Genomic DNA, 24,394 nt, shown 5'->3' on the forward strand with positions numbered 1-24,394 from the left:
GCAGTGGCTCCGGACTACAGACATTTGCATAGTCTCTCCCCAGGGCATCCTCTTCTTTATTTACTTCTTGTTCTGACTGTTACAATTTACCACACAGTTTGTCGTAAAATTCAACACTTACAAATAAAACAACACATACAATTGTAGGTTAAGTTATTGTTTGTTGAAAACCAAAAAAGAAGACAAACACACACTAAATCGGAGGCAAATCACTCCTAGGAAGATTACCAGTCACAGCACCTGGATTAATATTTGTTACATTAAAAACTGGGCAAGACTGTCAGTTAAAGACTTTGGTATCTGTGTTTAGGAGATTTCCCAGCCAAAAAGAGTATATTAAATTTTATTTCCACATCAAAAATTCTTAAAGCAATGTTATAAAAGGTCTGCAAGCTAGAAGTCCCAGCAACAGTCTTGCATTTACCTGTGTGAATATTTGCTTCTTACTGCCTTCAGCTTTTCATTTGGCTGGCACATGATGAGAAAGTTCAACCTTTTTACAAGGGGCAGCAAATCCATTGCCTGGTATCCACTGTAATGCTGCAGTGTAGCTGTCTAAAGAGAACAGATTACATATTTTTAAATGAAAGTTATAAGATTATTTCCATAAAATAAGTGATTTACTTAATAAAAATATTCTGGGAAATGTACCGTGGTACAAGACAAGGAAAACAAAAAATTGAGAGGGAGAAAAGGAAGGAAATACGCCTTCGTATGTTTGGTCAAGGCTTCATATTTAGAAGTTAGTTGAACTGTTAACCATGCTGTCCAAGTATTAATATATAATTATCTAGATAAATTTCATAAGACTGTCAATTCTTCCAGAAGTCCTACATCTTCTCCTGTGGTCCAAGGCTGTAACAAGACTGTTACAGAAAACAGAATAGAAGAAACATGCGGCTTAAAATAAATAAATAAAACGCAAGTAACAAAGGGATTTGAGTATCGGATATGTGCGAGACAACTTCCCTTTAGAGGTGAACAGATATGGATCCCACATATTGTCGGACTCTGTAGGAGATTATTTAATACGTAAATGGTTGATATTTCACATTAAAAGAGGGAATTTTAGAAAGGAAATTACTTTTCGTAGCTGACGGTACTAATAGTTTAAATCTAATTAAGATGAGGCCCGCTTGAGGTTGGGGACCTCAACATGGTAAAAACCCTGGACAAATCTCTCGGACTTTCATCTCCCCCCCCCCCCCCCAAAATAAAAAAATCCTTTAAAACATTGGTTACATTTTAACTAGCCTGGTCAGTCAAAAAAAAAAAAAAAAAAAACTGTGCAAAAGGTTTAAGGTAGCATGCAAGAAAAGGTGTAGTTCTTAAACCAGCATGTAAGAAAATTTGCTACATTTGCAGTGCATTGGCTAGTTTAGGTAATGCCCTTAGATACAAGCACTCACCCATCCACCTAAATCTTTCATTTTCAATGCAAGAAGCAGGCAGCTGGCAGCCATCTTGGAAGCACTTTCTTGAACAAAGTCATACTCTTGTAGCGTAAGCTCGCATATGTATCTTGCAAGTGTAAGAATCTCCATGCTGGCATGAGCACACTGAAAGGAAAAAGGCAGACGTTATGGATTCACATTGAAAATAGTAAAAAAAGAACTGGGGGGAGAGGCTTTAGAACAGGGGTAGGGAACCTATGGCTCGGGAGCCATATGTGGCTCTTCTGATGGCAGCATCTGGCTCTCAGATGCATACACTGCCGATTGCTATTAATCAATGATTTGTCTAAGACACACACAGTGATGATCAGGGCTAGCTGTCTATTTGGGTGCACATGCTGTGGCTACATATGTACTGGGAGGCATGTTCTGGGGCTACTTATCTACTGGGGGGCATGTACTGGGGCTACCTATCTACTGGGGGCCATGTGCGGTGGCTACCTAGTTACAGGGGGCCATGTGATGTGGCTACCTAGTTACAGGGGGCCATGTGATGTGGCTACCTATCTACTGGCAGTATGTTCTGTTGCTACCTATTTAGTGGGGGCAGTGTACTGGGGCTACCTATCTACTGGTGTGTCATGGCTACCTATCTACTGGAAGGCATGTGCATATTGTATGGCTCTCACAGAATTGCATTTCAAAATATATAGTGTTGATGGTTCCCTCAGCAAAAAAGGTTCCTGACCCCTGCTTTAGAAGATATTCTAGGTGTGCAACAAACATTGCAATCAACATGTAATTCAATAGATAAAAGGCTTTAAAAAAATTTCCTTTCACCAAAATTGAAAACATCTTTGTGAAGATATTCATCAGAGGCTGTGGCACTGATGTACCCCAGCCACTTGATGCCCCAAACTCAGTATCCACCCTCACCCCCTGCCATCTTTCTTATGGCAGATATCTCAAGAAGGTATGACCCCCTAAGCTATGCCAGGTCTTTTCTGGCATAGAATTGCGCCAAAAACTGCACCAGGAACTGACTGATTTTTGATGTAGTGGTTTGAGCGCCCCCGACATGTTTCGCCATGAAGACGCCATCCTGAAGACGCCATCTCATGGCGAAACATGTCGGGGGGGCTGTTTGAATGTGTGCCAATTTTAGATTAAATGGTGTTCAAGGAAATGGATTAGATAGCTAGTAATGCCAGAAAACCGAGGCAATGAATAGTAGCAAGATTAGCAGCAATAGGAGTGTGAGTGAATTTGTGAGTGAATTAACAATTGAAAAACATCCAAGGGAGCAAACTATGTGTGTTTGCAAATAGAAAGCCAATACTTAGCGCTGACCATTCTGCGGTCACCGCAGACCATTACGCATGGCTAAGACAATAACACTATGCACACCCAGCAAGTGACTGCAGCCTAGGGAATTATATGGTCTAAACACCCCGAAGTGTGAGGGGGTAGCTTTTAAGTGTGGACATGCACTCCTAACAGTCCATACTCACCCTAATGCAAATGTGGTCAAGACTTGCTATAAAATCCAACATTGTGTAGCCCCTAACTACCCTAAAAGGGTGTAATTAGCACAGTGAACCTTTCAATACCCACCTGTGTGCAACAGAGAGAACTCTCCAATACCTACCTGTGGGTTCACAACTCCCTAACTTGTACATAAAAAGGTAGTGCATCTCAATTCCTCACATTCCTCTCCTTGCTCAAAAGGAAAAATCAACATCTTCTCCCACCATTCCTATTATTAATAAAAATTTCTTTGTTTGTCTCTACACACTGGGAAAATGTTCCCCATGGTTTAAATGAACGATTAATAAAAGTTATATTTTAACAAAATCATTACCAATATTGGTCGAAGGACCTCCTTGTTTGCAGAGATGCAAAATTTGTAAATAGATAGTAATACTGTAGGTCCAGACCACACACGTGGCCCTAAGTATATCTAATCCCTTTGTTTGTAATAAGTCGTAATATATCACTTTTAACAGATCTTACTTTTGTTGAAAGAATCTTAAAGTGGGTATTCCCTTCAGGCCATTCGCATTTAAAGGGAACCTGTCACCAGGAGACCCATTTTTAGCACTCCCCCAGTTCCCACAGAACATACACTGCCAGAGTGTTTTTGTATAAAAAAAATAGGTTTTACAGAAAAAAAGATATGTTATATTGTACCTTTCATTAGCATCTGCTTTGTGACTAGGGTCTGGGCAGTTGCCCAATAGGAGGGGCTGGTAAGGAGCAGTTTCCCCCTCACCCTTGGGAATCAAGTGACCTTTTCAAATATATGAATAACTTCCCTCACTCGGGATTGGCTGTAAAGGAGCAGGGGGCATAGCTAAGCCAAGTGATGGGTGTTTTTATTTATTTGAAAAGGTCACATGGAGTAGCTGTTTCCCAAGGGTGGGAGGGGGGGACTGCTCCTTTCCAGCCCCTCCCAGTGGGCAACTGCCTAGTCACACAGCAGATGCTTATGAAAAGGTACAATATAACCTATTTTTTTTTTTATACAAAAACACTTAGGCAGTGTATGTACTATGCTCTGTGGGGACTGGGGGAGTGCTAGAAATGGGTCTCCTGGTGACAGGTAACCTTTAATTAAATTCATTTGCCATATGCTAACATTTCTTCAATTGGTGCTATTGAAAAAAAAATGTTCCTGCATGAAGATAATTTCTCATAAATGTTGTCATGCTGTCCCTTAGAAACGAGATGGCTTCCTCGGATACGACCACCCCACACTCACACACAGCAGTGGCCAGACATGCGCTATTGTGCCCTGCCTGGATTCAGCAATCATTACCGCAAGACGGCTGTGGGACAAGGACTCCCGGACATTTCATGTACAAAAACTGTTTCTTTGTGTGCTTGGATACGGCCACCTCTGCTGGAGTGATCGCACAGTCTTTGTGACCATAGTACTATATTTATGAGAAATTATCTTCACAGGGGGAACATTTTTGAAGAAGTGTTTATATATGGCAGATTAACCCGTTCACCACCCGTAGTACTGTAGTATGGCAGTATATGATAGGATCGTGCAGACACCCTAGGGTTAAAGTACCCTAGGGAGTCTGAAAAGTACTAAAAAAATAAAAAAAAAAGTTAAAAAAAAAAAAAATTTATAATAAAAAACCCTAAAAACTCAAATCACCCCCCTTTCCCTAGAACTGATATAAATATAAATAAACAGTAACAATCATAAACACATTAGGTATCGCCGTGTCCAAAAATGCCCGAACAAAATATGATAACGGGTTTTCACTGCGTTTAATCCCGTAACGGAAAAATCGCGCCCAAAGTCGAAAATGGCACTTTTTTGTCATTAAAAAAAATTCTATAAAAAGTGATCACAAGGTCGCACAGTCCTAAAATTGATAACATTGTAAACGTCATCAAAATCCGCAAAAAACGACACCACCCACAGCTCAGTACACCAAAGTATAAAAAAGTTATTAGCGCCAGAAGATGGCAAAATCCCCCAAAAATATTTTGTACAGGAGGTTTTAATTTTTTAAAATGTATTAAAACCTATACAAATTTGGTATCCCCGTAATCGCACAGACCCAAAGAATAAAGTAGACATGTCATTTGGGGCGCACAGTGAAATCCGTAAGATCCAAGCCCACAAGAAGACGGCACAAATGCGTTTTTTTACCAATTTCACTGCATTTGGAATTTTTTTCCCGCTTCCTAGTACACGGCATGGAATATTCAATACCATCTCTATGAAGTGCAATTTGTTACGCAGAAAATAAGCCGTCACACAGCTTTGTACATGGAAAAATAAAAAAGTTATGGATTTTTGATCATGGGGAGTAAAAAATGAAAATACAAAAAAGGGCCAGGTCCTGAAAGGGTTAATTAAATTAGACGAGAATACACCTTTAAGTGTAGTTGAAAAGTAACATCTCTGTAATAGTAAGCTATACCAAGATCAGTATTATAGGTTTAATTCCGAGACCTTGGGGTAAATTAGGTTAAACAGTTTTTGTTCATTATTTTTACTTATTTTGGTAAGGAAAGCATAGAGAAATCTCAATCCATTCTAACAAAAGGATAATCACCTTTCCAAAACGACGAAGAAAGCGATATGGGACAGGGATGTTAATATCAAAATTAAGCTTCTGCAAGATGTCCATCTCCATTGCCAACAGTTGCTCTCTCTTGTATGCATCATCACAGATAAATAAGAAATCATCTAAGCAAGGTGGACACCGTTCCTGTAAAATAAAGGATGAAAAAAAAAAAAAAAAAACTCTAAACATGTACAAAACAATTAATAGTAGGGGGATTTCCCCATTTTTCCCCAAAATTTCAAACCCCTAGTGATGTTAACACAATAAAGATAAATTGTAAAGGTTTAAAAATTTACTCAGAAGCCGGGGGGAGAGACACATAGAAAGACAAAACAGATCAGAGATGAATGAGTGTACACATAGGCTGACAGACTTTTACACTGTGAGCTCTGCTACACCTGACAGATATCTGCCTGCCTCCCCCTTCCCCCGGATCACTTATCCATTTGTAGTTTGCAGCCTCTTCTCTCCTCACAATCTCCTGGCAGGAAGTGAGTGTGAACTCTGTGCAGGGGGCGTGGCTACAGGCACAACGCAGAGAGAAAAATCTCAGCTCCACGTTCCCACACAGAAATCCAAGATGGCGGCTGACACCAAGTCAGAAGTTACAGGGTCGTGTCGAGGGGCAACTGAAATTGTGTACACCAGGACTGACAGACAGGTTGGACCTATATCTGTGAAATGCTGTATTTTTGTTAATAAAAGTGAATTGGGGATCACACTTGTGGAGCCTTTTTTCATTTTATCCATTACAAATGTTTAATTTTCCACCCAAAATGAGTGTATGGTCAAAAAATATTACAATTTGCAGACCACCTCAATTTTGTTTTAACCCCTATAAAACACCTAAAGGGTTAACAAACTTCTTAAAAGTGGTTTTTCATATGTTGAGGTGTGTAGTTTCCATAATGGGGTAATTTATGAGTCTCGCTATTATTTAGGCCTCTCAGTGTCAATTAGAAGTTGAGCAGGTCCATCCAAATACGGGTTTTGGTGATTTTACAAAAAATTTGAAAAATGATACCTAAATTCTGAGCCTCATAACATTCTAGTAAAATATGTGGAATCTTAAAAAACCATCAACATAAAGCAGACATTTGGGAAATGTAAGTTATGAATTCATTTGGGTGCTTTGACCATCTGCATCAAAAGTAGAAAACTTATAATGTTGAAAATAAAGAACTTTTCCAAATTTTTGCCAAATTTTTTTTTTTTTTTCCCATAACTAAACAAAACATTTCATCCAAATTTTTAAACTAATTTGAAGTACAATGTGTCACGAGAGACCAATCTCAAAATCCCCTGGATAGCGTTCCAAAGCTATAACCACTTATAGTGACAGGGCAGATTTGAAAAATGGGGCCGCGTCCTTAAGGCCAAAAGAGGCCGAGTCCTGTAGAGTTTAACTGATCTAATAAAGTGTTATTTCATGCTTTCTACATTTTGGTTATTTATGTTTTTTTTTGTGGGGTGAATTTATTTTGTGAACAATCTAGAGGAGGAAAATGGTGTCTGTATTGGCGTTTACTCTTCTATTGTTGCAAAAGTTACTGAAACTTTGACATTGAATAAACCTTCGCCACAAACTGTATAATGTACATAAGTGGAGATTTATCATTGGGCAGGATTTTGAGCAGTTGTCTATGTGTTAGACTGGCAGATTTCCAACTGTCAGATTTATAGTCCGGTGTATGTGCAGTGTTAAATGCCTTCAGCTGTGTGTGCTCTATGCGAATAGATCGAGCAGATGTTAAACATACGTGCAACTGGTGCAATTTCTGCATTTGACTGATGTTTTTGCAAAGGAAATTCTCAGATTCTGCAGACGTAAAATTAAGCAAAAACTTCCCCTTGTAGTAGCAATGTACCCACATACACCACCTCCTATGTGGTGCAGTTTTACAATTAAATTCTTAAAAAAAATTCTCAGATGATAAATGTGGTGTTGCACACTCTGTAATGTGATTTTCCGCCATTGTGTGACTTGAGTTGCGTTTCTCGACTTAAAAAACAAAAGCAAATATGTTTTCTCATACATTTGCAACAATTATACGCCAAGAAGCTATAAAGGACGAATGATAAATCTCCCCCTATGTTTCTAAGATGCACAAGCTACTGTCTCATTGGTCAGCAGCACGTACTTGTGATGATGTCACAGAAGGTTCAACACCTCCATCTTGCCGATTGTAGTTTTTTTTTCACAGTTGGAAACAGTGGTTGCAATGGGCCAAAAAGGTATTAAAATAGGGACTGAGAGGCAAAATATTTTGAGGAATGATTTGTAGGGACATCTGGAGCAGAATTGTGGGTTTTTTGGCTCAGAAAAACGCTTACCCTTTAAATAATTTTCATATGATACATTACCTCAAATTTAGAAGCAATGAGCACAGCAGTAGAGCCAATCAGCTGTAGCTTCTCACGAACAATAACCGTGGCAGCCAAGTAATGGTCCACCAATTTTACTGCCAGGTAGAGTGTCTCGTGATTCAATTCAAAGTTTTCCTGAGGAAAAAAAAAAAAAAAAAAAAAACATGTTCAGGCATACTTAATTCAGGCATTTGATACATCCCCATGTGTCAGATGTATTAAATCCAGCAGCTGGCCTTATTGACAAACTTTGGTAACTTTTGTAAAAAGGGAAAAAGTTCAGACTAAAGATAAATAACCCTCATTAAATTATATACGATGTAATAGTTGATGACAGTCTCACAAGCAAATTTGTTTCTACCATGGCAAGAGTGGTATTATTTATAGGCATTTAGGAACTACAGAAGCTCATTACATGGAAGACCAAAATAATGTTATCATTTGTGGTCACCCAGATTAAAGGGAACCTATCACCACATTTTTCACAAATACAGCTAGTAACATAGATACATACATAGATATTGGCAAAATCTACCCTATCTGACCACATGAAATCACAGTATGCCTCCATGAAGGCACGGGAAGGAGTAGAAGTGATTGAGGACGGGAGGGGCAGCTGTATCATAAAAGTTTCTTTTATGGGGATGTGAGGAAAAACTATTTTTAGCCAAAAAGGAATGTGGTATTTAGGCAACAGGGTTCTATGGGAACCTGTCATTACCTGCATTTGGAAAAAATGTGGTGATAGGTTCCCTTTAATGAGTTCAGCAGTCAGAACTCAAAGCCTTCAATTCATTATCCATTTAATGCCATAGAAGCTGTAAACTCCAGTGAAATCTTTCACAGTGAAAAATTCACTAACTGAACAGATCAAAAATACAAATCAGTTGCTTCTTTATCCACTGCTCCGGTCATGCTTCCTTTTAGGTCTTATGAACTCTTTTTTTTGGCATTAAGGGCTCATTCACGCATGTCCTATATTTCGATGTGTTATGGTTCCATCCCTGTGCTGCTCTATGGAGGGGGAAGGGGTGAACACGCTGACATTCGTATGCATGGACCACAAGACAGAAAGGAGCTTCCTGAGGCATCAGATAAAACTATGGAGAGGGGTAGAAAAGGGAGACTTCACAACTGCAAAGGGGAATCTAAAACCTGAACATAAGATACAAAAGCCAGACACCGTGGTTGGTTGCAGAGAAGTGCAGTTATTTCAAACAAATCTTTACTATTTCTCTCATTGCCATGTCCAAAACATTCCTAGTATAAGCTATTTGTATCTGTATCAGTGGAATACTTTGTACAGTTTTGGGCACCAGTGTGTAAAAAGGACCTAGTAGAACTGGAATGGTGGCAGAGAAGACCAACCAAGATAATAAGGTGAATGGCATGTGCATGAGGCCTTTGGTAGCGAGTTCTATTGAGTCTTCCTGCTTTAAGGATGATGTGATTGTTGAGTCACTTGACAAGTTGGGATCCTAATGTCTTCCTTGAAAATATCCATATTTTGGGAACTAGTTCACTTGCAAGCAATGTTGTAATTTATTACAACTGCCTTATATGGAGTCAGAAGAGTATTTTTCACCACTATGTGCCCATTGACATCAATCAGAATGGTTTTATTGGCTTCTTTTGTATCAGCACTGTTGGATTATATGTTAGACCTGCATCTTCATTTATCATTATGTACAAAATATTTAAATAAGTACTAGATATATCAAGTTAGAACACAATGCAAAACATATGTAAAATATCATGGGGTTAAACACGCTCCAACTGTTACACAGGTGGATTTTAATAAGTAATTACAGGTCCATTCCCAGATCCCATTTACATGGTATTAATAGTGGCCAATAGAAGTCTATGGTACCCAGTGCAAATGAAATAAAGTGCTTTTTTTTTTTTTTTTTTTTTTTTTTAAAGAGAAATATTTGACAACTATTACTAGGCTATATAATAAATAATGGTAGATGAAACATGGCACCAACCTGAACCTCCACCATCCAGTCCACCAGAATAGCTCGCATTTCTTTACTAATATCACGCTGAGACTCCATATAATTAGAAAGCACAAACTTTTCCTGAAAAATTACAAATATAAAAAGAGGGAAAAAAATAAATAAGGGAAATTATAGCACCATAAAGAATTCCTTCTCCAAATATACAGCTCAGCTAGAAATAAACGTACCTCTCTGTCACGCATGTAAGTAAAGATATCCATAGCATATTCAGAGGTGCTGAATGGGTCATCCAAGGAATCTTTATCAATATCCTCCACATCTGGGGGCAAGAGCTGGGAAAATATACATGTATCAGTTAAGCCAAGTTTTATTTTCCTTCGGCCACCATTTTCTAAAAATTGGGTGTATTAAGATGGTAGGGGCGCGCCTCCACCAAATTTTTGGGAAACACAGGATGGAAAGAAGCAACAAGCTGCATCGCTCCCTTTTGTTGAATGATATATGCTCAGTGGAGGCCTTTAGAGTTTATGGTGGATGGATGCAACATACTACATAATGTAGTGGCGATGTAACGGTCCAAATAATAGGAAAATGCCCTGAAGATGGACAGCAACCATTCACAGCTGCCAACAAGGCAAATACAATTATGGGATGGATCAAGGGAGCAATAGACGACCAAGGGGAGACCTCATTACAATGTACAAATTACAAGATACAAATGTCTCTCCGCATCCCGAACGTGCAACCACTATTTTTATAAGGCCTTTTTTATCTGAGAATTTTGTGAGTACATACAATAAAAAGAAGAAGTTTCTTATGAAAAACCCTATTGTACTATTGCGGGTTTTCTCTTCCCTTACCGGTGAATGGATTTGAAGTTCTCTCTTTCCGGACCAAAGCGTAAACAGTGGAGGAGTTGAGTTTCCGAGTCGGATGACCGGGCGCTCGCACCGCATTCCAGTGGGAGCCGCAGGATCCACGAGCACTTCAAGTTGAAAGAACGCCACACCAAGGGAGGATAACACGCAAATAAAGTTTCTTTGCCTCTACTCGGGCATATGTGTTTGGAAATGGAGAGGTACCGTTTTTCTCATTGACGGTTTTATTTCATAATATTAAATATGCACGGGGGACGTTGATGCGGAGAGACATTTATATCTTGTAATTTTGCCTTTGGATATTGGATTTAGATCATTTTGCCTTTGGATCCAGTATTTTGAAGTTTTAGTCTTAATGGCTAAGATGTTAACTAAGCCTTTTTGACTGTAAGGATACAGTCCCAACGTGCCCTTACAATGGAGGCCTAAAAATCAGTTCCCGTTTCTCTTGCACCGTTGTACCGTTTTCTACAGCCGATTTGGTTTTTGTTTATTTTCTATAATTGTACAATAAACAAATACCTGAAAAGGCATTACAAGGATCTCTCCAAAGATCTTTTTATACCTAGGCCTGTGACCAGGACAAGTGGGCATCCTCTACGCCTAGAGGACTGGATGACATATCACCATATGTCCAAACAGTGCGATACATCCTAGGCCTCCCTTGTAAAGGCACGTTGGGACTGTATCCTGTCAATGGTTTAGATGTTAACCTAGCCTTTTTAAGACGAAAACTTCAAAATACTGGATTTCATAAATGCCCCCTAATGACTGAAGCACATCTAATGTAAACAATCAAAAGCCATATCATAAAATTTACCTTGTCAGAACAAATTTCCACTTTTGACTGTGGCCTAACTTCTTCGTTGGCATTTATTTCTTCTTTCACCACCTCAACAGCTACATCCAAAATGGGAACTTTTCTTGGTGCCCTAAAAAAGGAAAAAAAAAAATATATATATATGATACAGGTGTAGGCAGAAACAATCTTTTCTGCTTGTAATCTAAAAGAGGAGATTCTGATCTTCAAAAGGAAATCTACCACTATTATAGAGCAAAATTAAACGACACATATTTGCAGGGCATACATTATCAGATGCTGGAGCCAAGAGGCACACCGGTGACATAGGCTAGAGAGCCTCCTGCTCCTTAAGGACCAGGACCTTTTTTTCCCCCCATGTAGAGAACTGTGTCACGGCTTGTTTTCTGCATAACAAATTGCACTTCATAGTGATGGTATTTAATATTATATGCCGCATACTGGGAAGCGGTAGAAAAATTCAGAACGCAGTGAAAATGATGAAAAAACACATTTGCGCCATTTCTTGTGGGCTTGGATTTTATGTCTTTCACTGTGCGCCCTAAATGACAGGTCTACTTCATTCATTGGGTCAATACGATCACGTGGATACCAAATGTGTATAGGGTTTATAATGTTTTCATACATTTACAAAAATTAAAACCTCCTGTACAAAAATAATAATAATAAATTATTATTTTTGCCATCTTCTTGTGCCAATAACTTTCATACTTTGGTGTACAGAACTCTGGGTGGTGTCATTTTTTGCGGATTTTGATGACGTTTACAATGTTATCAATTTTAGGACTGTGCGACCTTGTGATCACTTTTTATAGAATTTTTTTTAATTTTTTTAAATGACAAAAAAGTGCCATTTGCGACTTTGGGCACCATTTTCCGTTACGGGGTTAAACACAGGGGAAAACCGTTATTATGTTTTGATAGATCGGGTGTGGCGATACCTATATGTGTTTATGATTTTTACTGTTATTTATATTTTTATGACTTCTAGGGAGTCATAAAGTATGGCACAGTATGGCAGTATATGGGGATTTCGCACAGCATCTATTACAATGTGCAAATCATACATTGTAATAGATAGCCTAAAACAGTGACGGCCTACCTTTTAGAGCCCGAGTGCCCAAACTTCAACCAAAAGCCACTTATTTATTGCAAAGAGCCAGCACACCAACTTAAGCAGTAATTTATTTCTCCTTGTTCTTTGACAACTTTCAATTGTTCAGCCTCCTAAAGACACCAACGCAGTTGAAAGGAGGAGGGGAAATGTGTCTATCATTGTAGGAAGATTCTTTGAGTCCTGCCTGGTGAACTTCATTCTGGGGTGATGGTCTGGGTGCCCACAGAATGGGCTCTGAATGCCGCCTCTGGCACCCGTGCCATAGGTTCGCCACCACTGGCCTAAAACATGACAGCCTTGGGTCTTTGTGTGACCCGAGGCTGTCATGGCAATGGATCGCCGCTCCCTGATGACGCATTACGCATGGGCTGCCGGCTCGTTAATGCTGCCGGCATCTTTGCTGGCGGCGATCAAAGGCTTAACACCCATGATCAGTGCAAACCGCGGTATCGCGGTTTAAAACACTTTTTAAACGTTATAGCCGGCGCAGGCAGGTACGCGCTCGGCGCTTACCGTGCACGTGGCTCTCATTCACTTCCTATGTAGCCACGTGCACGGTAAGCGCCGAGCGCGTACCTGCCTGCGCCGGCTATAACGTTTAAAAAGTGTTTTAAACCGCGATACCGCGGTTTAAAACACTAACTAAAATAAGCTCCGGCACCAGCTCACCCTAAGCTGGTGCCCGGTATTGCCATCGGAAAACTGCCACTACAAGTGGTAGGTTTCCTTTAAGGTTAAGTTCCCGAAAAGATGGCGATGCAGAAACAAATGAGATTGCCTCTATATTAGTTTTTCTCCAGCAAAATAGTAAAAATAAATGAAAAACTATATAAATGAGGTATCACCGTAATCATTGTGATCTATAGAATGAAAATATTATAGTATTTTCAGTGTATGGTGTACGACCCCCAAAATATACAAAAAAAAAAAAAAAAAAAAAAAAAAAGAAACCCCAAATTGACAATTTTCTTTTCCTCCATACATTAAAGAGTTAATAAAATCTCATCAATAAGCTAATGACCCACGAAAATGAAGTATTTGTAAAGTGCATCTCATGTCGCAAAAAATAAGCCCTTATATGTCCAAATTGCCAAAAAAATAAAGATTGTATAGCCAATAAAATGTGACAATGCATAATCTGCTCTTAATGGCGCAGCTTCCCTTCGATGCCCTGGCGTGTGCACATACAGCAGGTTACCACCACACATGGGGTATTGTTATACACGGGAGAGATTGGGTATCAAATTTTGTGGAGCGTTTTGGTATTTTATCCACTGAGAATTTGTACATTTTATGAAAAATACATTCATTTAGCCAAAAAAAAAAATGTAATTTCGAAATTGCATCCGATTTTGTTTTAACCCCTGTAAAACAATTAAAGGGTTAACAAACTTCATAAAAGTTGTTTTACGTTTGTTGAGGGGTGTAGTTTCTATAATGGAGTAATTTATGGGGTTTTACTTTATTTAGGTCTCTCAAAGTGACTTGAAACCTGAGCAGGTCCCTCAATAGCAGGATTTTGCTTTTTTATGAAAATGTGAAAAATTGCACCGGATGTTCAAAGCCCCATAACATCTTACAAAAATAAGAGTATGCATAAAAAACCACGGAGGTTTAAAGTAGACATTCGGCGAATGTTCATTATTACGTTTTTTGGTGTTATGACTCATGTGTGGAAAAAGTAGAAAATTTTGAATTTCGAAAATTGCTAATTTTTCCAAATTTTCACCAAATATCTGATTTTCTCATAAATAAATGCAAAACATACCACCAAAATTTTTTAACTAACATGAAGTACAATGTGTCACGAGAAAACAATTTCAAAATCACTTGGATATGTTAAAGCGTTCCAAAGTTATAACCATTTATAGTGTCAGAGGGCAGATTTGAAAAAATGGGCCGTGTCAGGAAGGTGAAAAGTGGCTTCGGCGTTAAGGGGTTAAGATCACACCAAAACCATGTTTCTGGGTAGTATAGAACTATATATTTGGTAGGAATCTAAAGCTCCAAGACAAACTCATCATTATACTATATATTACCGTATATAATCGAGTATAAGCCGACCCAAGTATAATCCGAGACCCCTAATTTTACCACCAAAAACTGGGAAAACCTATTGACTCAGTATAAGCCGAGGGTGGGAAATGCATTGGTCACAGACCCAGCCAAGTATATAGCCAGCCAGCCCCCTATAATATACAGCCTGCCCCCCAGTAGTATACAGTCAGCCCAGCCTGCCCCCCAGTAGTATACAGTCAGCCCAGCCTGCCCCCCAGTAGTATACAGTCAGCCCAGCCTGCCCCCCAGTAGTATACAGTCAGCCCAGCCTGCCCCCCAGTAGTATACAGTCAGCCCAGCCTGCCCCCCAGTAGTATACAGTCAGCCCAGAATGCGCAGCACTGCTCCCCCAATGTCATCCCGGCTCCTCTTCTGGCTTCCCGGCTCCTCTTCTTGCTTCCGCGCCGTCTTCTGTCTCCTTTAACATCGTGCTGGGCGCCGCCATTGTTCTTCTCCCGTGCGGCGCCCAGCACGATGTTAAAGAAGACAGAAGACGGCGCGGAAGCAAGAAGAGGAGCTGCGATGACATCGGGGGAGCAGCGCTGCGCATTGGGGCCACCGGAGGGTGAGTATATAAGTTTATTATTTTTTTAAATGAAGCAAACAGGGTATGGTCAGCTCACCTGGGACGTGTTCAACACTAGGATGGAAATTCCGAGCACGGTTACCTCCAGCTTCCGTGGAGCAATTAATGCAAGTCCAAAACACCGGCTCAAAGGAAAAGGCGTTCCAATCCACGTATGTAGTAAAATGTAAATCCTTTATTCAAATCTTCATGAACTCGTACAAAAAAGTATAAAAACCATGGGCACACAAAGAGGCACTGAGTCAAGACGTACAAGCCTACGCGTTTCGGATGAACACTACATCCTTATTCATCAGCCATGAATAAGGATGTAGTGTTCATCCGAAACGCGTAGGCTTGTACGTCTTGACTCAGTGCCTCTTTGTGTGCCCATGGTTTTTATACTTTTTTGTACGAGTTCATGAAGATTTGAATAAAGGATTTACATTTTACTACATACGTGGATTGGAACGCCTTTTCCTTTGAGCCGGTGTTTTGGACTTGTATTATTTTTTTAGTCCATTTTTAATTATTTTTCACAAGTATTGACTCGTGTATAAGCCGAGGGGACGTTCGTCAGCACATTTTACACGAGTATATACGGTAATCAATATCTCAAAGCAGAGCTAAAAGTAAAAAATAAGTAAGGGAATTTACCAATTCTGCACGATAAATAATCACATTTAATGGCAAAACTGGCAGAACAAGAGAAACCTTATGCAAGCAGTTTTAGCACCAATGATATGTCACTCGACCACTTCCCTTATTGCAGTTACAATATACAATAGGATCTAACTTGGCTATATTCACACTGCTGTTGTGGGGACTTATGTGTGTCCTCACAGATTGCAATAGCCATCCGATGGCAGTACGGTACCACACATGTGGCACTGTATCCCATACGGGAAAAGACAGAACATGTTCTAGCTTTCCCTGTCCGTATGGTTGTGCATCCCTTATGCTTGCTCTGTTGTGTAAATTAGGCGCACAGATCTGCCGTTGCCATGAAGAAAGAAGACCTGCGGGGGGTCATCGGAAAGGCTAGTATCGAGTTTAAATTTTTTTTTAAATATACTGGGGCAGGGGCTACCTAGCTTTAGCTTTTGGAGGCTGTGACCAATGTATTTCTCACCCTAGCCTTCTACTCAAGTCAATAGGTTTTTACATGTATTTTTGTGATAAAATTAGGTACCGCTGCTTATAATGTACTATATACAGTATTTGGAAACAGACCCGAAGGCAAAACATAACCAGTCATGAGAAACTGACTAGCTTCCTGACTTACCGCTTAACGTTAATTTCATTATTTTTCAATACTCCATTAACTGCCACATTTCTTGTTTTCTTCAAAGCAGCTTTTTGTCCATCTTTCTTCTTTTGAAGCAGTTGCGGATTTTTGTTAGCCTATAAATAGGATATGTTATTTTGAAAAACTTGCAAGACTGCAACTTATCAGATTTATCATAATTAGGTTTGCGTTAAAGAATGTACGGAAAAAAAACAAAAAAAAATGTCACCAGGAGTGCCATTTTTAGGCTAATGGAGCTTTTCACAAGCTATGTTATGCAGATTTAAAAAACGCCTTTGTTAGCATTCTGAAACACTTCAGCAATGGCGATCTTCATATAGGAGGTATGGGTGCTTTCCTGGCTTCCCAGAGGCCCACGCCCGTCCAGGGACCATGGCACACAATCTGCCACTGCATTTTAGTACATTACCTTGCTCCCTAAAATACTAGATTTCGGGCACTGGCATAAAAACTTTTGTTGTTAAAAAGGAGCTTTCACCACCTCACACAGGTGGCGATGAAAATATCATTTTGTAGGGGCCACTACAAAGATTTCAGGGACACATGAATTTTCTTTTTAGCACCGAGGTTGCTGAGATATTACCGTATTTTTCGGACTATAAGGCACACAAAAAATCCTTTGATTATCTCAGAAATCAAAGGTGCGCCTTATATATGAACCTTACAGACAATAGCCGCCTTGAACTGTGCACAGGTCTGCCACCTGCTGGTCATTCATCCTTATAATCATGTGCGTCTTATATATGAACCTAGACATTTTAGCAGACATTTATTGATGTTGCGCCTTATACTCCGGTGCGCCTTGTAGTCCGAAAAATACTGTAGTTATGGTAAAACACATTGTAAACCTCTCCACTATCAAAGAGGAGGAGGTGCTGTAGAGCAGATTCCACTCTTTTCCGACACTTTCCAATCAGCAGCTGGTAGAGTCAAAGAAGTTGCTATGTTAATCTTGGGATATCACACTTGGGATATGCAGGTTTCTGGCTCTTGTCAGGGCACAGCTGACACAGGTCAGGACTGTAGGTTGGCTATTGCCATATAAATTGGTTGTTGCCTTGGTGGCTACTGTTAGAGCTTATAGCACATGCTTGCTACCAAGGGTTATTAAACGTGTGCCACAACGTTTTCTCTGACTAAGGAGCCGAGGATACGCAAGTATAGAAATCCCTATGCAACAAGAGTAGTCACCAGCATCCATTTAGTCACCATGCGGTCATCAGCTGTGTTCTGTGTGCCGATTGTGCCCAGCACACAATGTAATCTCTCTTAATGAGCAGAGGGAAATCACAGAGCAGATTTTCTACCATTCACTGGACATGTCCTAGAGGATTAACATAATACACACCTACCCCTCTGATAAAGGAAATTACAATGTTAGCTACTGGGTCCGATATCGCAGCAACCATTAGGGGGGTAGTGCTAGAAAAAGTCAAGGTGCCTCTGAATCTGTAGCCACTACAAAATACTGTGGGTCACCATGTTTGTAGAGTGCTAAAAGGTCCCCTTTAAAGGGCATCTGCCACCAGGATGAAAGACTGTATTCAAATGACCTAAAGGGCTCCAGCCTCCATTAACACCTAGCCGGCTCATTTGCATACAGTCTTTCATCCTGGTAGTAGATGCCCTTTAATGGAAAGAGAGCATGGAAATACACAGCTCGCTTCATTCACAAGGGCAGTGAAATAGCAATGGCCAAGTAAGATAATATCTGGAGGCATGCATCAGTGCTTCTACAGTACATTTGGATGTAGAAGCACTGAAATAAAATATTTTGTAACTGCCTCACAATTTATTGCAGTGTGCATGGCATATGACATTCAGCAGGTTTTTATACCAAGCTACACCAGGTCAGACCTGGCGTAGCTTTACCCAGCACTGAGGCATAGGCCTCTTGATGTATCAATAACGATAGGGAAGGAGGAGGCATGGCCTTTATCATATGGTGCCTCATGATCCCTCCTGTCAAGGAGATATTAATTGTGAATGTATAAGATTGGTTTAACTATAGGGAAATTACAAACTTTGTTTAAATATTTGGCATCTATTGAAGAGTCCAGGCAGCTTTTATGACATCCTGGAGCTTTAACAGCCTGATAACCTCTGAACTGAAGACTGGTCTGTTCAGACCCCAAAGGACATTTGGTCTCCCTACCCCCCCTCTTCTGCATCAGGATTTGGAAACAAAAGACTGTAAATATTCCTGGACTCTCCTCCCTCATTAAAACTTTGCCCAATCCTGAATGACCCTCTGGACTAATTAATGAATGGGAGGTTCTGAAATCTGAACCAAACTGAGAAGTTATAAAACAATATGAAATCCAAGAATTGGTGTTCACATTTTGGGGGCTGCTTGACAAGCTGAGTGTGTTCCTTATTTCTCCCACCTCCAGGGATCAGGATTTACTTTAAGTTGTAAGTTTCTGTTATTTTTCTCCCTTTTTACTTTATAACTGTTTTGCCGCGTTGTGTGTCATTTTATTTTGTAATTCTTTTGGTTTTAATATCTTTTTATGCACTGATCAACTTTTTGTAATTAAAGCTTTTCACTTTAATTTTGGTCCCTGTATGCTCTGCAAACTCATAGCCTTGTGAAGTGTGGTTAGCTGTGTTACTGCTAAAGTGCTGAGTGTGCATGTCTAGTGGTGTGACAAGGTGACTGCTTGAGAGCAAGAGTTGTTGTAGAGTGGGATACTTATTGGTCCCAGTATAAATGCAATAAGTGGTGGCAGCGGTTCTGGTGCTGGATCTGTATGAGGTGTGATTTAGGCTCAATTTGTGTCCTGAGTGAAAGGTGAGCGCAAGTTTGAGTAGGCTAAATTAACCCGTACAGTTGCACCCCACGTCACGTGACGAGGTGGCGGCGTCCTCGCCGTGACACCTCCCTAAAAATATTTTGCCATATTCACTTAGAGATTAATTTATTGCAGAAAATCCATTGGGAAGGATGAAGACCCTATAGATACAAAGAAAATGCTTTCTATATTTGCATTTTATGGGTCAATACACAAAGCAACAAGTCAAGATCTTTTCTCCTTGCATTCAGTGGGGCGAGAATTTCTGCACTGGAAAGTAATGTACAATCTGTCACTGTTCTGTAACATGTACCAGGATCTTTTTTGGAGTTTTTGCAATGGTATGGTCAGAAAAGTTCAGTGCATACTCACATTGGTAATGTCTCCAAATGCCGACCTCTTTTTTGCTCCACCTTGTGGGGAAGATGGGGAACGCTTTGTCTGGACAGAATCCTCCTGGGCCATAAAAAAAATAAATAAAAAAAAAAAAAATTGTAATATGTAAATTGTAAATATGTAATTACTTCTTGAACCAGCTCATGACCCAAAAATCATTTTTCATCAACTACAATCTCCTTTCTAAACAAAACACACAATTTATACAAAATGGTTTCTGTTCCATATATTTTATTTTGTTAGGACTACATCCTGACACACACATCTCACACGCACAAACTAGAAAGAAACCTGAATAAAGTTGTGTCCTCCCACCTTCAGTCAGCACATCCAATTTTAAACGTTCATTGCAGATCACCTGGACAATACTCTATAAGCTATACAACAATTTGAGTCATTTGATATCCCATGCAATTTAATGAGGTTGGTACAGTAACATGGGTGGCAAAATGGTGGAAAAAAAAAAAAAAAAAAAAAAAAAAAAGAGAGTGGTTCCTACATTTGTATGTTTTTTCCCCTCCATTACACTGTATGGCAGTGGTTCTTTGAACTGTAGCAGCAAAGGCACTCTCTGAGCCCCCATGTTGCCCCAGCGCAGAGTTTGCTAAACAGGACTTAAAGGGGTTGGTCACTTTTTCAAAATGTTTTTTCAGCCCAAGACTAAAGTGAAGTATCCAGAGAGCTTCACCAGAGGTCACAGTGGGCAAAGGTCAGTCTATACGTCGGGTGTCCTTAAGTAGGGGACCGCCTGTACATACATTGGGTATGGATTCAGATCTTTTTAAAAATTTTCACTGCTTCATTGGAGCAAATTGGCAAGATTATAAAAAAAAAAAAAAAAAAAAAAGTTTTACTCTTTAAAGTACACTCATTAATGCACACCATCTTGACAGAAAAAAAAAAAAAAAAGTTTAAATAAGTAAAAATATCTACAAAAGAAACGGAAATGATGCAACAAGTTTTTCACACCTGAATCCGCAGATCCTCTGCCATTCTTCCTTCAGATCCGCTCCAGGTCCCTCAGGTTGGAGGGTGAACAGCCATTTTCATGTCTTTTCAGGGTTGCTCAATAGGGTTTAGGTTAGGGTTCTGGCTAGGCCAGTGAACAATGGTCACAGTTGTTCTGAAACCAATGCTTTGTTATTTTAGCTGTGTGCTTAGGGTCATTGTCTTGTTGGAAGATGAGCATTCTGAAAGAGGTTTTCGTCCAGGACGCATTCATCTTTCCTTCAGTTACAATCAGTCGTCCTGTCCCTGCAGTTGAAAACACCCCCAGAGCATGATCCTGCCACCAACATGTTTCACTACAGGCGGTCCCCTACTTAAGGACATCTGACTTACAGACGACCCATAGTTACAGACGGACCCCTCTGCCCCCTGTGACCTCTGATGAAGCTCTCTGGATGTTACTATAGTCCCAGGATACAATGATCAGCTGTAAGGTGTCTGTGATGAAGCTTTATTGATAATCCTTGGTCCCATTACAGCAAAAAATTTTCAAACTCCAATTGTCACTGGGACAAAAGAAAAAAAATTTGTCTAGAACTTCAATTATAAAATATACAGTTTCGACTTACATACAAATTCAACTTAAAGGGAACCTACCACCACAAATCTACCTATAAAGGTAGATTGGGTGGTAGGTGGATCATTGGGACGTGAGGATAGCCCTTTTAAGGGCTAATCCTCACGTCCCTGCACTTTTTTGAGAACTTTAATTTGATATTTATTCAAATGTACTTATGTGGCTACCGGGGCGTGGAGTAGCCGCTTATGAGATTACACGAGGCGGCTACTCCACGCCCCGGTAGCCACTTTACTCCTCCTACTCACCCATCTTCGGCGCGCAGCTCCGCGTAGCTGCGCGCCCTCGTCCGGCGAGCCTGCCGTCTGCGCATGCGCAGAAGAGCAGGCCCGCGCCTGTTTCGGAGTTGTGACCGCGCAGGCGCGGGCCTGCTCTTCTGCGCATGCGCAGACGGCAGGCTCGCCGGACGAGGGCGCGCAGCTACGCGGAGCTGCGCGCCGAAGATGGGTGAGTAGGAGGAGTAAAGTGGCTACCGGGGCGTGGAGTAGCCGCCTCGTGTAATCTCATAAGCGGCTACTCCACGCCCCTGGTAGCCACATAAGTACATTTGAATAAATATCAAATTAAAGTTCTCAAAAAAGTGCAGGGACGTGAGGATTAGCCCTTAAAAGGGCTATCCTCACGTCCCAATGATCCACCTACCACCCAATCTACCTTTATAGGTAGATTTGTGGTGGTAGGTGCCCTTTAAGAACAAACTTCCGGACCCTATCTTGTATGTAACCCAGGGGCTGCCTGTATTGGGATTGTATTTGGCAGGTGATGAGCAGTGCCTGGTTTTCTCAACACATACCGCTTTGAATTTACACCAAGAAGTTCAATCTTCAGATCAACAAACTGGAGAAACTTATTTTTCATATGTCTTGCACTAATGAGGGGCTTTGTCATCACACTCTCCCATAAAGCCTGGACTGGTGGAGGGCTACAGGGCTTTATCCCATCTTCCTACTGCATCTCAGCCACAGTGATCTTTGGATTCTTCTTTACCTCTGTCACCAAGGCTCTTTTCCCACAATTCTTTAGTTTGGCTGGACAGGTCATGGTTGTTCCAGAATTATTCTATTTAAGGATTATGGAGGCCACTGTACTTTAAGGAACCTTGAAAGCTATAAAAATGTGTGTAACCTGGCCAGATCAGTGCCTCGCCACAATTCTGTCTGAGCTCTCTGGGAAGCCCCTTAAGACCTAGTGATTCTCATGTTCTAGAACAGTGATGGCGAACCTTGCCAAACTGCAACCCAGACCCACCTATTTATTGCAACGTGCCAACACAGAAATTCTAGCAGTAACTTATTGCAATCATCTATTGCAGTCCTGAGGATACCAATATCATTGACAGGAGGGAAAATACAGATTTCCATTGGAGCTTCCCTTGACAACCCCCTGAAAAAGAATAATAATTGTGGGGCCAAGACCAGGAGCTTCAATGGCGCCAATGATAATCCGCCCATGTCCACACCTTCTTTTCCTGCAGTCCCAAGTAGACCCAGATGCTTCACTTTAAAATAACACTGAGGTATACAGGAGGATACCTCAACTCCTTTCTGGGGATTTCTGTGCTGGGGCAACAGCCTAAGTGCCCACTGAGAGGGCTCAGAGTGCCACCTTTGGCAACCGTGCCATAGGTTCGCCACCACTGTTCTACAATGTGCACTGGGAGGTCTTAAATAGACAGGTTATGTCCCTTTTCTTAATCAAATATGTTTATTTAAACACAGCTGGACTCCAAAGAAGGAGTAGAACCATCTCAAGGAGGATCAGAAAGAAATGGACAGCATGCAAGTTAAATATGAGTGTCACAGCAAAGGGTCTGAATACTTGTACCATGTGATATTTCAGTTTTTCAAAACTGAAGTTTTTAGCAAAAATTTCATTTTTTTCCCCGTCAATATAGGGTGCAGATCTTACCAATTAGCTGCAATTGTAGTACGTAAACCAGTTCCCTTACAGATAGCTGTCATAAGCCGATATGGCCCTAGATTTTGTTCTATAAAATTTAGTCATGAGATAAATATTAAAAAAATCCAGTATATTTTTTATAAATATGATATACATAATTTAGTAATCATTTAGAATACCTTCACAGACTGTACATTCTCCACAGTAATTGACTTTCCTGCACGGGACACTTTGGCTAATGTTGGACGAGTGTGACGCATAGGCAACATTTCTTCAGGCCTGGAGAGAAGAGAAAAAAAAAGCAAAGCAACTAAAGTCAAAGTGAACCGGTGAGACAAATTAACCCACCCAAAATAAAGACTTCATCTAGGGAGAAATAGGAGTCCATTAAAGCTATTGTGATTTCATGTGATCAGATGCATTCATGCTGAGAAGAGGCATAAGGAGCAGTAGATGGGAGGACCTGGTCAAGCAGGATGCACCTCCTCTGATGACATAAGAAAATTGATTTATGAGGATGTGAGGGAAATGATTTTTAGCTAAAATAAGATGCAGTTAATAGGGCTCTATCTGAACCTGTCACTAGCTGTATTTTTTAAAAGTATGGTGACAGGTTCCATTTAAAGGGAACCGGTCACCACATTTTCACAAATACAGAGAACTATTAACCAATTGACACTAATCCGTCTCCCAAGTTTAGGCAGGTTTTTGCCAAGTTTGACTTAATTTCTTAATTGAAACTAGTCGACGGACTGCTTAAAAACGGGCCAAAAATATGTGTGCCATCACCCCAAGGATGAAAAATACTGTATGCCCGGTACAGCTAGGTGGAGGAGAGAATAGGGGTGAGGACTCATCACCCCTCCTCTCTCTCCATTGAAAGCCATGTGGTTGGCGCCATACTACGGAAAAATACAGGACATTTCACAGTGGCCTAGGTGCTATAGATGTCTAAGGGGGACGTAATCTGGCTGCAAATTGTGCAGCCGAATCACATTCCCCCATACGGTAGTGTGCACGAGGCCTTAATATGGGAAACTTTTCTGGATCGGAAGAAGGGAAGTGTGAACTTAAACTATAAAATTAATGTCCAGCTAATAGTCAGGTAATGTGCAATGGAGGATTAGGGGTCAGACTAATTGAAAGAACAATGAAA

At 40.4% G+C, this 24,394-nt stretch overlaps 1 protein-coding gene across 1 annotated transcript in view; it reads right to left on the bottom strand.

The window, feature by feature from the left end:
- CCNB3 (cyclin B3) overlaps positions 1-24,394 on the bottom strand; it is a 30,825-nt gene that overhangs the window by 2,522 nt on the left and 3,909 nt on the right. The window contains exons 2-11 of the mRNA XM_072123886.1: positions 23,418-23,517; positions 19,731-19,814; positions 16,540-16,658; positions 11,515-11,626; positions 10,044-10,148; positions 9,844-9,936; positions 7,853-7,990; positions 5,477-5,632; positions 1,410-1,559; positions 425-555 (exon numbers count right to left, since the gene is read on the bottom strand). Coding sequence (XP_071979987.1) covers positions 425-555; positions 1,410-1,559; positions 5,477-5,632; positions 7,853-7,990; positions 9,844-9,936; positions 10,044-10,148; positions 11,515-11,626; positions 16,540-16,658; positions 19,731-19,814; positions 23,418-23,507 — 1,178 coding nt within the window. The 5' untranslated portion in view covers positions 23,508-23,517. The remainder of the gene's footprint in view (positions 1-424; positions 556-1,409; positions 1,560-5,476; positions 5,633-7,852; positions 7,991-9,843; positions 9,937-10,043; positions 10,149-11,514; positions 11,627-16,539; positions 16,659-19,730; positions 19,815-23,417; positions 23,518-24,394) is intronic.

Source organism: Engystomops pustulosus, chromosome 9 (assembly GCF_040894005.1).
Source record: "Engystomops pustulosus chromosome 9, aEngPut4.maternal, whole genome shotgun sequence".
In the NCBI taxonomy this organism is placed as follows: Eukaryota; Metazoa; Chordata; class Amphibia; order Anura; family Leptodactylidae; genus Engystomops; species Engystomops pustulosus.